The sequence below is a fragment of the Dermacentor andersoni genome, chromosome 2 (assembly GCF_023375885.2).
Source record: "Dermacentor andersoni chromosome 2, qqDerAnde1_hic_scaffold, whole genome shotgun sequence".
NCBI lineage: Eukaryota > Metazoa > Arthropoda > Arachnida > Ixodida > Ixodidae > Dermacentor > Dermacentor andersoni.
The window spans coordinates 117023980-117038809 of NC_092815.1; the positions used below are offsets into that span (position 1 = coordinate 117023980).

The 14830-nt window shown below is 47.4% G+C and overlaps 1 protein-coding gene across 1 annotated transcript in view; it reads left to right on the plus strand.

Annotated features, from left to right (window-relative positions):
* The first annotated feature begins 1695 nt into the window (after positions 1-1695).
* LOC140216141 (endochitinase-like) overlaps positions 1696-14830 on the plus strand; it is a 34672-nt gene continuing 21537 nt past the window's right edge. Inside the window, exons 1-3 of the mRNA XM_072286521.1 lie at positions 1696-2129; positions 6784-7005; positions 13290-13552. Coding sequence (XP_072142622.1) covers positions 1991-2129; positions 6784-7005; positions 13290-13552 — 624 coding nt within the window. The 5' untranslated portion in view covers positions 1696-1990. The remainder of the gene's footprint in view (positions 2130-6783; positions 7006-13289; positions 13553-14830) is intronic.

The following is a 14830-nucleotide window of genomic DNA, read 5'->3' on the forward strand; positions in this document are numbered from 1 at the left end:
GTGCTGCTGGAACACCGCCCCCATCGCCCGTCGGCCCATTAAGCGGTGAAGGCGATTTTGTGTTTCTTAAGGACGACGGGTTTGTGCGACCATCTGTGACTATTAATGCAATTTCTGTAAAACCACACGCGTCAGCGAACTTGCCGCAATTTCCTTCTTTCCTTCCCTCCTCTCTCTTCCTGTGATCTCTGTTTTCCCCTTTCCCATTCCCCCGGTGCAGGGTAGCCAACCGGACGTTATTCTGATTAACCTCCCTGCCTTCTACTTTTCTCTTTCCTCCCCTCCTAAAGCGTTCGTGCGTCAATATAAAAAAAAATGTGCGCGTTGGCCGATCCCGGAGATGTGCGATACCGGGCCTACCAGCAGCGGAGGTGAAGCACACCTGAAGCACTCCGCCAATAATAATAATAATAATAATAATAATAATAATAATAATAATAATAATAATAATAATAATAATAATAATAATAATAATAATAATAATAATAATAACAAATAAAATAAATCAGGAGGCATTGCCACATGCGCAAAGGACAAAATGTATATATAACAATACCCTCTTCTCTCGCAAGAGGACAATGCCACCGACTGTGGGGATGTCCGTGCCGTACAAACGAAAGACTGAATTGTGATATCGATTGTGCATATATATCTCCAGGCACACGTAAGTTCGATATCGAGAAGTTCATGACCACGCACTTTGAATGGTTTAGCCGTAATGACACTGCCCATGTGATCATTGTTCGATACTTGAATAAGACAAGAAATGGTTCCCTCAGTTTGTACCAGGAGAGTTTAATTCGAAGTGCCACACCAATCCAAGTCACTCAACTACTCAACAAAGGTCATGTGTAAGATTTAACTTCGGCCGAATATGTGTATAATGTTGTAACCGAACCAATCAGTGTATATCACAGTAATCACAATGCTATCGTCACTACCATTACAAAATGACGAAAATAAGTACACGTACCCTTTTCAAACCCTGTGTGGTGGGTTACAGTTTCGCTGGTCATCCACCTTTACATAGAGGTATAGCTTCTCAATTTTTATTCTGGTTTACGAATGTACGAAAAACACACCGTAGCTTACATTAACCGCACAAGAAAGCGTGATTTGGTTTTGTTGAGCATACATTGCATTTTCTTCGAGTTTCCAATATTTTGCTCAGCCGTCATCTTGCTTCTACAGCAAAGTAGCCTGCATTATTTTTTTACTTCAATGCTGCCTTCACGAAAATGTCCATTTTGTCAACTTCGTCAAAATTGGAATAAGACTTTGATCACGCAAACAAGTAAGAAATACAGAAAGAAATGCACTAAAATGACTTACGTTGTTGCAACATAAGAAAAAAACACGGGTACAATAGTGAAATTACCGCAATAAATGTGAGCGTAGCGTCTGCCGTACGGATTTGTGAAAGCATGCTTCGATCTTAACGCTCATATTTTAATCTTAACGATTTTGACCTTCCTCAAACGTTCAGCCATCAGAAAACCAAAGACGCGAATAGACAAGGAAATTGGCTCGAGCGGCAGATATGTTGGAACACCCGAGGCGGAGCAATCTCCTGGAATCGCCGCGACGTCGTGCTGCGTTCGAGCGAAATGTTGAGGTTTGGCTGGAGGCGGCGCACGAGCTTCTGAGACGTACATAGCTGCGTATGCGCTCCAGCGCCGGTTGTGCAACCTCAGACGGGGTAATCTCCACCGGCGCCGCTGCTGTCGCACGTGTCAGCTGGCTTCGTTCAGCCAGCACGATGTCACGGCCGCTGCCTAGCAGAGAAAAGCAGCCTTAGAACGAAAGAGCCACACGCTGGAATGCACAGCTATAGTTTACAGGACGTCGCCAAGTTGCCGCTCTCTTATCATCGCGGCGTGTTCTTTTTCGTTGTTTTGGTGAGCGTGAACGGGTGCGACTCCGAATAGTTGCGTGCTTCGTCGTTACGAAAGGCTATCGCGCCGGGAAAACAATCTATCAGTCTTGGAATATGCTCAATGTGTTGCGCGGATTCCCGGACTCTTCCTTCTGCCACCTTGAGAGCGTAGAAAACACTCGGCGTCTTTGCGCTTCGGTGCTGATTCTCCTGGTTGCCGTCCTTCAACAACCGGCGTCAGCGGTGACCAATGGTAATGTACATTTATTCAGCGTGCAGCAAAATGTTGAGCGAGCATCCTGCTAGAACTCGTAAGTCGGGATTTGGCGTATGTTTGTCCTTCTGACACAGATAGATGATTATTTGTATGATAAATGTGGCTTCGATAACGCTAACATTTTTTGCCTTATACAGCAGGCAGGATATTAATTTGAATAACACAGAAATATATTTCACCGGCAGTTACGTCCAAACACATGAGTTAACATAATGGTGGCTGTACTGTTGGTGGTGGTCTTTGAGAAGGCGATGGCTCCTCAAACTATGTTTTCGTGCGTTCTCTGAAAAAGGTGTATTTGACTTGTAGCCTGCGTGCATAGGGCAGCTATGCACCTCCCAATGGCCGCATTTAAACCCATCGTCACGTTTGTTTATCTTCACTACAATGTGACGCCATACAGTCATACGCTAGCCTGACGCTTTGACATGTTTGGACAACATTCAACAAGGAAATGCATCGAAAATATTGTAGCGTGTTGGCTAATTTTGTGTTGTGATACTTCAGCCGTAGCCTCAGAGGTAGTCATTTGGCTTCGGCAAGTAAATAATTCGATTGTGCAGGTCGTGCAAGGTGTAATATTGCTCTAGCAGTCGCGCGATGATTTTTCTACAGCTCAGCCATCACCCTAGATGGAATATTCACCAATGGCAAACCAAATAATACTTTTGACAGCAGTGTTCGTTTATAAACATACCGCTTATCTGCACCACATGGATCACCTTTGTTGAGTTCACAGCGGCAGGAAGGTATTTGACCGACCACTCAGCAAGTCAGAGTTGCGCTTGAAAAAAAAAGACATCTACTTTCCTTGAGAGTACAAATACCGGAGCTGACCCTGGCCTTGAATGAGAGAAAAACCGTCCCCAATTTTCCGTTAATGTAGCACACCGCCTTCGCCCTCGAATAAGTAGGCAAGGTCTTCCTGATGTGCTTATGGACAGTATACCGCGAAACACTTCAGCACTTCCATTTACGCAGAATTTTCATCTTTCAGCAGTTGTTGCTCTGCAGTGCAAAGCAAGTTCCAGCGGCTTGTTTTTTTTTTTTTTTTCGAACTGCAATCAACAATTCGATACGAGGCTCCCAAAGCTGTACTATCGAATTCATCCCAATCTTGAAACGAGACTCTCGTGTGTAGTGCGTGTGCTCTGTTGTGATATGGTGCGCTGTTGAGTGCCTTCCTCTTCTCTTTCCTCTTGTTTCCCATTTTCAAGCTACTGAAAGTAGTGCCATATTAAGGAGAATAATTCCAATGCTTGCTTGTTTTATCTCTTGCTCTTTTATATGTTTACATGTGTATATAGTAATGTTTAAGCAGTGGTTAGATGGTTAAATGAAGGGAGTATGTGGACCTTCTTCGCACCAGAAATGTTTTCTCAATCGTTTTATACTAGCTTGGCCGCAGTCGCCTCTGTAATAGCTGTAAAGCATTATTCTGTCATCTCCTTACACCGTCAGTGTTTAAGCTCACATTTGCGCTTGATTTGTCTCCAACTCCAAGGTAACAGTGTCACTGTGTTACTTTATTTTTATTATATTCGTGTGAAATCTTTGACATAGTACAGGTAGTCCTTTCATACGCACGCTGCCGAGCAATGGCCAGTTTGCATTGGCATACCACGTGGCCGACGAGTAAAATATTTGTTTCCAAAGCTCACACGATCTGAGCACAGTACGCCGTTCATAGCACATTGCCCTGGAGGCGATCTCACATGCACTTCCTGAAACGTCTCTGTAATTCTGCGGTGTGTACAAAGCACTCCTTAGCGGGGCACTCATTTGTCATATGGCTCCAAAATCATGCTTGACCATTGGCCTTTTGTGTGGAGCTTGTAGCCTGTGCCTTGGTTTTAATGTCTTATAATTGTATCAATAGGAAATTAACGGACTCACAGCCTTAATATTATTAACTGCAACAGTGGTTCACGGGGCTGACGCTTCCAACTTTTCCTATGTGGAAACTGTCAGGCACAAGAATTGCTAAGAAATATACATTTTGTGTAATGTAATTCTACCACCGCGACTGATAACAAAGAGAACATAAAGTTCTGCTCTAAAACAAAACTTGTGCAAAATGGGCGTACTGCCATCGTTCTTAATTCAGGCATCCAAAAGAACAAAGGGATTAAGGTAGGCAATGAGCATCATCACTTATCGAAAGCGACAATGTTATTGCAGCGCGGAGGTACACTCTCGCAGTCTGAAGCTCTAATGCTGATTCTGATTCATCGTGACAAAGGGCTTCATGCTCCAGCGGTCACAGCTCTATCGAGGGCGCCAATACGGCCAGAAAATGGTAAAGCCGTCGAATACGACGCAGTTCAGAAAAGAATTTCGAGCTTGTACTTGAGTTCATTGGCTCTGCACGATGGTTCTGTAATAACGTCTTTCGGAAATTTTCATCTCTCTTTGAGCGGCAAACGCACTGCCACATTTAAGATACGTTAACTGAGCCCCGTAGACTTCGTTGTTCAGTATAACGCTCAATGCGGAGGACACCGTCTGTCAGTTGTTCCTGCAGTTAGCGGTATTATTCAAGGAGCACTAAAGTACTCGTTAAGGAATAATAATAAGAAAAGCCCCAAGTTATAGAAGTAGTCCGAGTGTCTGTAAGGCAAAAAATATATACATATATGTGCGTGTAATATGGTCGTCAATTAAAGAGCTGTTGGGATTACCGATAGACTTTAATGAGTATGTGCCAACTATAATCATTCATTTTTACAACGTCTCCAGAAACATGCAGGCATTCCGGGAGCCACAAGTTGCTGTTTCGGTTTTTCAAAAATATTAAGGGCCTACATGGGGAACGCAAAGTTTCTAGCAAAAAGTAAATAAATACAATAATGTTCATGGTTGTCCTTTCTTTATTATTTTTTTTAAATTTCGCCTATTATAATGCAGCAATTTGCTAAAAAACTTTCATTGAAAGTGTACGTGTTTCTACGTTACAGCAATGTGTTTCTTTCTTTTCTTATCGTCACGTTTTTTATGGGCGCCGAAAGCTTGCGGATCATAGAAACTAAAAAAAGAACTATTGTGGATACGGTGAAGTATGAAGCTTCAATTTAATTGTGAGCCCCAGCCAGCACTATTGCGTGCGACCAACACGTGCACATTAATGTGAGAACGTATGTGAGAGCTGGGTTAAATATTTTTTTTTTTCCTTTTGGTGCATGCACTCTTAACGCTAGGCGTTGATAGTGCTACAGTATACTAGAAGGGTGTAGTGTGTTCAAGGGCGACACGCGCCATGTATTGCCGTGAGACGCAAAAGTGTGGAAAGGTCCGGCACTTGGGTGCCAGTCCGTGCAACAGCAGCGCCGCCGCCAACATCCGTCGCATAAGAATGCTAGCCACCATAGCATATAGGTTTCCCGTCGCTCATTCCTGCTGCTGTCAGTTGCGCTGGTCGTGCGCCGCTAGCTTGTGCCTGCAACTTTCTGTTGTTAGCGATTTTTTTGTAGTTTGTGTAGTTGAAACGACGCATTCGTTTAAAATAAAGGCTTGCTTTTTTCTGCGGTGTTCCAGTTTGAATTATACACAGCGGTTGTCGCCGCAATATAAAGACCGGAATCCAATATGAAGGATTCAATTACATTAATTATCCAACTTTGAAATAACTCATGCAACATGAAACTTATAATTCTTAATTAATTCATCAAAACCAAGTTTGCTGTTGGTGTGCATTAGTCATATTGCCTAAATAATTGAGTAATTAGACATTTCATCATTTTGGTATTAATTAATTTTGCTATCTCCAATAGAGTGCTGATCCTGGGAGTTTTAGAATTTAAGTAGCCAGTCTCTTTACAGAATGCCGATATATTATTTGAGTAATATCTGCATACGAAGGAGTAGGCTTTCATCGATAAATTTTTTCACGTGTAACCCGCCATTGTAAAAATTGCATGTGCATCTCTACAGTCGTTGATTTTCTGCAACCTAACGATGTATAAGCAACAATTGTGACTTCTACGGCTAACTATTCTGCAACACCTGACTTCATACTGCCAAATTTTGTGTAACGAGTTGCCTCGCTCTGCTTTTCAATATGTTTAGCCTTTCTTATACCCCCTCGAGCAATCCTCCACCTCGGAGCCTTGAATGAATGAAATGAAACCTTGAATAAAAGAAAATAAGCCACAAACATTCACAAGCGCAACCGGCCCCACGAGGCATCGTTGCAGAGTGTGCCTGGAAAAACACGGCGGCTTCCGTATAGCCCATGCTGAAGTGGCGCCACCTGGTGACGTCTACGAAAGTAGCCTTAGCCACGGGCCCTTCTAGTACACTGTAATAGTATCTGAACACTTCCCAAGGTGCCGTGAAGCGCGGTATTGGCAGTGTCCCGTACAAGGTGAGTATAACGCTAGGCTTCATTTCGCACGATACCGTTCCTTTCTTATTTTCCTCCGTTCAAAAGCGACCAATCTTCAGCCTCTTCAAACCCGCCGTGCAGTTTCAAGACGTGCAACTCAACAAACGAACTATAAGCTTAATGAGAACTCGCACAGTAGATCGTGGTTTCGGCACGTAAAGCGCCAGGATTTACACACAATGTATTAATACTTCTTAAGACGTACCTGCAACATTTCTTCCGCCTTCCTTTTTTTTTCGATCGCAGGTCGCGATGCTACTGAGGGAGTCAACATCCCTCGAAACAAATTCGAAGTTCCTGTAGTGTGCTACTACTACGGCTGGGCCAGCCGGCGCCCCAGCCCCGCGGACTACCACATAGAAGATGTGCCGCTTGACATGTGCACATTTGTCGTTCTCGCCTTCGCCGGCATCGATGAGCAGACCTTCGAGATCAAAAGTATGATTCCGGAATACGAGGACGATGAACGTGAGTCTCACCCCTCTTTTATGAGTCTGGGAGTGTCAAAATGTTGCGTGATGCGTGGTGAGACTGCAACGAAAAACGGGAGGAGCTGTCAACGAGTTTCCCCAAGAGCCCTTATTTGCTTTATTGGCGCCGAAAATCCTGTGTTTTTCCATTCACTTCGCGTACTGCAAAAAGTAAAACCTACTTTCACGACGCAGATGCAGAATTCCGGAACCTATAATGCGTCATAAGACTCATTACATCTATAAAGGCTAAAGAAAAGCAGTAAGTTACGATGGTCTCCCATAGGTAGAATGGGTGGAAAGCAATTTGCCCCGGACGCTTACGTGAACCCCTTATAGTCGCTTCTTGACTCGGCCATTTGCCCGTAGCGCAGGCGAAATTTCTAGAAGCGCTCGCAGATCAATCAACCGCTAAGCGCTCTTCGGCTTACTTAAAGCGCAGCATTTCGGAGAGTTTGCTCCTAACCAAACAATGGCGGGCTTCTATGCGGTGAAGTCATGATGTCACTACGTAATGAGCAATGATTCTACCCTAATAATTTACTCATGTGTTAGGCGAAAATGGGAGAGAGAGAGAGAGAGAAACTTTACTGGTCCATTATGAAATGAAACGCGTTAAGCGTCTGATGGGGTGGCTCCCTCTTCGCGGGCTCCATATGCTTCCAGGGCCGCCTGGCCCCTGTGGATCAGTCTGAGCTGGTCTTCCAGGGCGGGGCTGGACAGCATGATCTCCCATCGCTCGTAAAGGGTGGGGATAGCAGGGGGGTTAGTTATGGGTATAGGTGGGGGGTGGTGTATGGAAAAATTGCACTCTCCTATGACGTGCTGAAGGGTTCCTAATGCATTGCAGTGAGGACATGTGTTCTTATATCTCTCTGGGTATATCTTGTTCTGGAGGCAGGGGTGGGGAAAGGATCCTGCCTGGATTTGCCTGTATATTGTTTGTTCGGCTCTGGTCAAGGAGTGGTGGGGGTGCGGGAATGTCTTCCTGCCGTCCCTGTAATATTTGACTATATCTCTATAATTTGTGATGGGTTGCCATCCCCTTGCCTCCTCCTCGTTGGCCCGGGAGTTTAGCGCTCGGGCCTGTTGATGAGCATATTCATTGCCCTCAACTGAGGAGTGAGCCGGGACCCAAACTAATTCGATCGCTTGTTTAGGAGGCGTAGCTTTACCAAGAATTTTTAGTGCCGCAAGGGACACCCAGCCAGATCTGTAGTTCTTGTATGCAGCTTGTGAGTCCGTGACGATCTTGGTGACGTTTGGTTGTAGGAGTGCGAGAGCTATCGCTGCTTCTTCTGCTTCCTCCGAAGACGGAGTGTAGATTGATGCGCAGGTGACCAGCTTTTCTAGCCCGGTGACCACGACTGTTGCCCTCGTGGAGCGTTTCGATAGAGAGGCGTCTGTATATAAAACAGTGTCGTCTTCCTCCAGGGTCCTGGAGATGGCTCTTGCCCGGGCGTCGCGTCGTCCGACATGCCTTGTGGGGTTCATGTTGCGTGGTAGCGGTTTGCATTCCAACTTCTCACTGAACTTTTCGGGTAATTGGTCGTGGCGGGTGTAGTGCGATTCTTGCCATCCTAGCTTGCGGAGGACGCTTCTGCCCGCCTTGGTCTGGCTAAGGCGTACCCTTTGATTGGATAGGTGGGCTTCTACGAGCTCGGCTACTGTGTTGTGGACTCCCATTTGAAGTAATTTTGTCGTGGATGAATTTATGGGAATACCCAGGGCCTGCTTCGTGGCTTTCCTGATTATTGCGTCAAGTTGTAAGACGTCCTTCTTGAGGAGCTGCAGGTACGGCGCTGCGTAGACGATTCGTGAGATAACAAAGGCCTCAACGAGGCGCAAGGTGTCCGATTCCTTCAGACCCCTCTGCCTGTTGGCCACTCGTCTGATCATGTTCAAGATTTGGTCTGACGTGAGCTTCATTTTTCTAATCATGGCTGTTGCCTTGCCGTCTGCCTGGATCAGGAGACCCAGGATCCTGAGTTGAGGTACCGGGAGGATCCGGTTCCCTTCCAAAGTGATTTCTATGTTTTCTGCTTGTGTCCTTGATGCACGTGGTCTGACTATTGTCAGCTCCGATTTTTGAGGCGAACAGCAAAGGCCACATGTCTTCACATAGCTGTTGATCGTGTCAGCCGCTTTTTGGAGCGTGTTTTCCATCCAGCCATCCGACCCTGCCCTCGCAGTCCAGAGGGTGATGTCGTCGGCATATAATGCGTGGCCCAGACCATCTATTGATTCGAGAAGCTTGGGCAACGGCAGGAGAGCCATGTTAAATAGGAGGGGGGAAAGGACCGAACCTTGCGGCGTTCCTCGATCCCCCAGGGAGATCGGTTGGGATGTCTCCTCTCCTATTCTGATCCTTGCCGTTCGGTCACGAAGAAAGTCTCGGATGTAGTTGTAAGTTTTCACTCCACAACCCGTGTTGCGCAGGTTGCGGAGGATACTTTCATGTGTGACGTTATCAAAGGCACCTGTGAGGTCTAGCGCTAGTATCGCTCGTGGCGATTGCTTCGTTGCTCGCTTAATTACCAGTTCGTTGAGTTGTACGAGAACATCCTGGGTGCCCAGGTGCTGCCTAAAGCCATACATTGTCTCTGGCATCTGATCGGTGGCATCAAGATGTCGCTGCAACCTCTTAAGAACCATACGTTCCATGACCTTCGCCACGCAGGACGTGAGGGATATCGGTCTCATGTTGTCGATGTGAGGTGTCTTCCCAGGCTTGGGTATGAAGCGGACTTCTGCCTCTTTCCATTCGTGTGGAAGATTGCCAGACTCCCAGACCCGGTTCATATACTCGAGCAGCTGTCTGCGGGCCTTGTGCCCGAGGTTGTTAAGTAACTTGTAGGTAATGGTATCGGGTCCCGGCGCGCTGCCCATGTTGCTCTCGGAGATTGCCGATATCAACTCGGTGTCAGTGAATGGCTTGTCTAACGCTTCATTGGTAGGTCCTGCGTAGTCGGGAGGTGCGATATCACCCTTCTCCGTTTTCAGGTACTTGGCCTTCAGGTCGTTGATGAGTTTGTCGGCACCCCCAGTATAGTTGTTGAGGGTGCGCGTGAGGCTTCGATTAGTGGCACTCTTGCTGCCGAGAGGATCGATCAGGTGACGAAGGAGGCACCACGTCTTCCTGGTAGAAAGGGTGCCCTGCAGTCCATCACACACGCTCAGCCAGTTCTCTCTGCACAGCTTGGACGCGTATTCAGCTGCTTGCTTGTTGAGATCATGGATGCGTTTGCGAAGTTTCTTGTTGTGTCGTTGTTTCTTCCAGCGTCTGGTGAGGCTGTGTCGTGCTTCCCAAAGGTGGGCAAGCTTTGCGTCCACACAGGGTGTCTGCAGTGTGGTCGCAATTTTCTGGGTGTATTTTTCTACGAGCTCGAGTTGTTCCTTAGCCCATTCCCCATACGATTTGGTGCTGTTCGTGTCCTCATCTTCATCGGCTGCTTGCCTTTTTCGAAGTTTGTCCCAGTCAGTTATCTTTGTTGTTCCCATTCGGGCCTTGAACGCGGGCCCCCTGATCGTAATATTGAGGATATCGTGGTCCGACCCCAGGTTCGCGCCTGTGTTCTGCCACGACACGTCCAAGGTTCCACTCAGCAGGGTAAGGTCTGGACTGGTGTCCCGGGTCGTACTTGTGCCCATGCGGGTGGGAGTGTCTGGTTCGTTGAGTAGGGCTAATGTGTGCTGATCCATGAGGTTCGCCAGCACCCTGCCTCTCTTGGAGCAAAATTTGTAACCCCATATTGTGTGAGGCGCATTGAAGTCTCCTAATAACAATAGGGGTCGGCTGCCCGCCTCTCTCTTGCTGTCGAGTAATGTGCCCTCTATGTCGAGGTTCTTCTTGGAGGGCCGACAGTATGCGTTGAGTATAAAGATGTTGTCTTTGCTTCCTATGCCTCTGCTGTGAATTTCCAAGAGAACGTGTTCACACCCTCTCTGGGTGGTAATGTGCTGCGTTGCAGCTATGTTGCTTCGGACTAGGATGGCTGTGCTTTTCTCACTGGGATCGGTGTATGTGACGTACCCCGCGAGTTTTGGTCGCGAGTTCGTTTCTTGAATTGCAAGGATATCCGGTTTGTGTTCCGCATTATCTATGTATTGCTGTAATTCGCCTATTTTGTCCTTAATTCCTCGGCAGTTCCATTGGGCTAAGATCGTTGTATCTTCCTTCCTATTTTTACGCCTGGCCGCAATCCTGGCTCAGGTTGGTAGTCGTGAGACTACTCCCCATGCACGGTTTCCCATACGGGGCTCCCTTTTTAGCTTTTTGAGTGGTTAGTATGAGCTGGTTGACATTAGCTTCTAGCGCGTCGAACTTGGCCATCTTGGACGTTATCAAGCCGATTTGGCTGGCAAGCTGTGTGACCATCTCGGTGAGGGCTTCAATGGGCTTGGCCCACGCCGGTTCCTCAGATGGACTCGATTCAATTTTCTCTGCCTCCATTGCTGTTACCGGGGGCTCCTGTTGAGCGTCCCTCTTGGCAATTTTGCGTTTTGTGACATCCTCGCTGCTTTTCGATTTTTCTAATGCCTCCATGCGCGCAAGAAGCGCGCTGATTTGCTCATTTTGCTTAACTACAAGCGCTTTGAGTTGCATGCATTCCTCACAATCTTTCTTGGGAGTCTGGGGAAGGGGAGGGAAATCTTTGTTGCTAAGAGCGATAGGAGATCTAACTGCCCAGCCCACCTGCTTAGCGGCGTTCCTCGACGGTGTCTGGCTCCGGGTCTTCGACCTTGAGCGCGACTCCCGGCGGCCCCCGCTGTAGCTGCTGCCGGCCACGTCACCCGGCGACGACGCTCTCAAGCCCGGCTTTGAGGCGCAGCTGCTGCTCCGCCCTCGTCCGCCTTCACGGGAAAGAGAGTGATTCCGGTACCCTGACGTAGCTGCTCCCTCCCGACGTGGCGGTTTTGAGGCTTCTGCAGGCGTGTAGTTGGTATCTTTCCGCTCCCACCGGCGTTTCCGTACCACGTACGGAATCTTGAAGCGAGCTCTGCACACCTTGTCTGCGGTCAAATGTTCTCCTCCACAGAGGTCACACTTGGGGGTACACTTGTGCTGTTCATCGGGATTTCGAGCACCACATCCCCGGCAGATCCGGTCTGTTGGATCAGGGCAAACATCCATGCGGTGGCCCAGGCGACCGCACTGATAGCAGATATCTATCTGTTTTCTGTATAACGAGCATTTGGCGAGCAGGCCCCCGTAACGAACGTAGTTCGGCACTTTGGGTCCATTGAAGGCGATCACCACGGACGTCGTGTTAGCGATGCGGTTGGCCTCTACAGCAGTGGGATTATATTCGTTGACGATGTTCTCGTTGATTTCTTGAACGGTGTCTCCGAGGGGGACGCCTCGTATGACTCCCTTGGTCATGCCATGGGGGGCGGATTCGTAGGCGCTGACCTCGTGCTCATTTCCTTGGACGACAATCTTGGTGACTCCAACACACCGGTTAGCATTTTCTCTCTTTGAAGTACTGATGACGACGATGTTTTGCTGGTAATTTGGGCATATCACGTCCCGGATCCATTCTTCTTTTGTGACTCCCGCCGCAGCGTAAATGGCCCGGCCAACTTCCATATGGCCGACCTTGCTGATATTCAGACCCCCGCGTGGTCTCACCACGATCTTGGTATCGTCTCGGGGCAGTGCAGGCATGCGCGCTCTCTTGATTAACGTATCTTTGGCGTTCTCGGGTCTACGACCGGCACCGGAGGGTTTCGATTGAAGTGCATTGGGTAGACCTAGGTCTCGCTGACGTGGTCGGGACTTGCGTTCACCGGCGATGCGCCAGCCCAGGGTCCTGGTCACTTCTTCGGGTTGAATATCCTCCCCCTCTATTTCAACACTCATGGGAGTGGCCATGATGCAGGTAGAGTTCGCAATAATGTGCGTTCCAGCAGCGACCGCCCGTCGGCCGCAGCGGCTAGGCCAAGCGGTCGGCGGAGCAAGCCTAGGCTTAGCGACGATTCGCCTTAGGTGGGCACACAATCGTCCTTAAAGTCCCAAAAATGGTCCCCTACCTTAAAGGCAGGTATCCTCGTGGTCCTGATGACTACACGGAACACTTGGTGCAAGAATTTTTGTAGCACAAGGTGATAATCCGGCACAGTCATCGAAAAACTGCGAAGCCGATGTGAAGCGCGTCCCACCGGTTATGCGCCTTCTTCTTCTTCCGCGAAAATGGGAAAGGACCGTTAACAGCGCTTGCTTCGCCACAGTATTTCTATAGGCACGTGTGTGCGTGTGCTTCACGCTTGATTATGCTGCAGGGAAGTACCTCAGCTTCACTGACCTCAAGAACCGTCACTTGTACCTGAAGACGATGCTGGCCGTCGGTGGTTGGGACTTGGGTGGCGAGGTGTTCTCCAACATGGTCAGCACGCCTGCAAGACGGGCGGCCTTTGTCGAGAGTGCCGTCAGCTGGATGCGGGGCCACGAGTTCGACGGCCTCGAGATCTTGTGGAAATATCCGGGATACGAAAGGCGTGGCGGCAAGCCATGGGACAAGCGCAACTTCGTTCTACTGCTCAAGGTGCTTGTGTTGATAACGCACAGGATGTCGTCTTCCTTATCACGTTGAAAAGAACTGTTACGGTTGTTGTCGTTGTTATTCTCATTCATGGCTCATATTATTGGTGACGCCTTAGTTGGATACGTGTTGTGTGTAAACCATTAGGAAATCACTGGAGTGACATCGTTCCCCACTTCGTTCTTTCAAACAAGGAAAGAAGTCATAGTACGGTAAACATTTATCACCCCACGCGACCCCTACCACGTAATTGCATTAAATACTGCGCAAATAAATACGTAAGAATAAGAAATATACTGCCGTGTAACAGACCCCGTACGTGCTGTTAGTATTTCATTCACATTTCCAAAAAGGGAGGGCTTTTTTTTCATTTACAGGAAAGGAAATTTCATTTACAGGAAAGGCCGTCCATTTACAGGAAAGGCAGCTCAGGCCGAGGTCGGCCTGAGCTGTAGCGCTCTAGCCTGATTAATCTGCACTGGGCAAAAGGGAAGGGAAAGGAAAGGAGTGGATGCGTGAATATATCCCACAATGACCCTACTAAAGCCACACGTCCAGCTCCGTCTCAAAAATACCTTGCTGCGAACGCTGTTCATTTGCTGTTGTGAGCCCTGTTGCGATGTCCATTGTTAAAGGGTACCATCAAAGGGCTTAGCACAAGTAAAATTACGAATAAACCTGTGGGTCAAGGCTTTCGTACCTTTGATTTCCGAGTACAACAAAAACGCCTTAGTTATTCTACGTACAACAAGCAATATATAGTAAACACATTAGGGGCGAGTTACGAGGGCTCACCGTGGTTAAGTTGTCATGACAACATTGTTGAAATAAACGTTACAAATATTTATTATCTAGCAATAGTAACCTTAAAGAACGCAAACAAAAATAGAAGTTCTCTTGGCAAACAATGCAGTTTAACAATATGTCGCAGCACACCATCTCGTTTATGCAGGTATCATTCACATGCAAGTGATACAAGGTTTAACCAAGGAAATCTTCTTGTGCATCTTATCTTATCCATTATCGTGTTGTTACAACCTCGCAGAAAGTGCTCAATTTTTAAATGCTTCAACGTATTCTACAACTGTCACTTTTTTTGCTAATCTTTGAATACGCACAAGGACGTCGATAAAAAATCTACATATACACATTTTATTTTACGGGGGCTCTCCTCTCTTCGTATAAATGAGTACTCCTTAGCTGGCCTTCGATACATATTCAAGAATATATAAATATTTCATGCATAAACGCTTGTCTCTCCTTGCGCGTAAATAGTGTGTC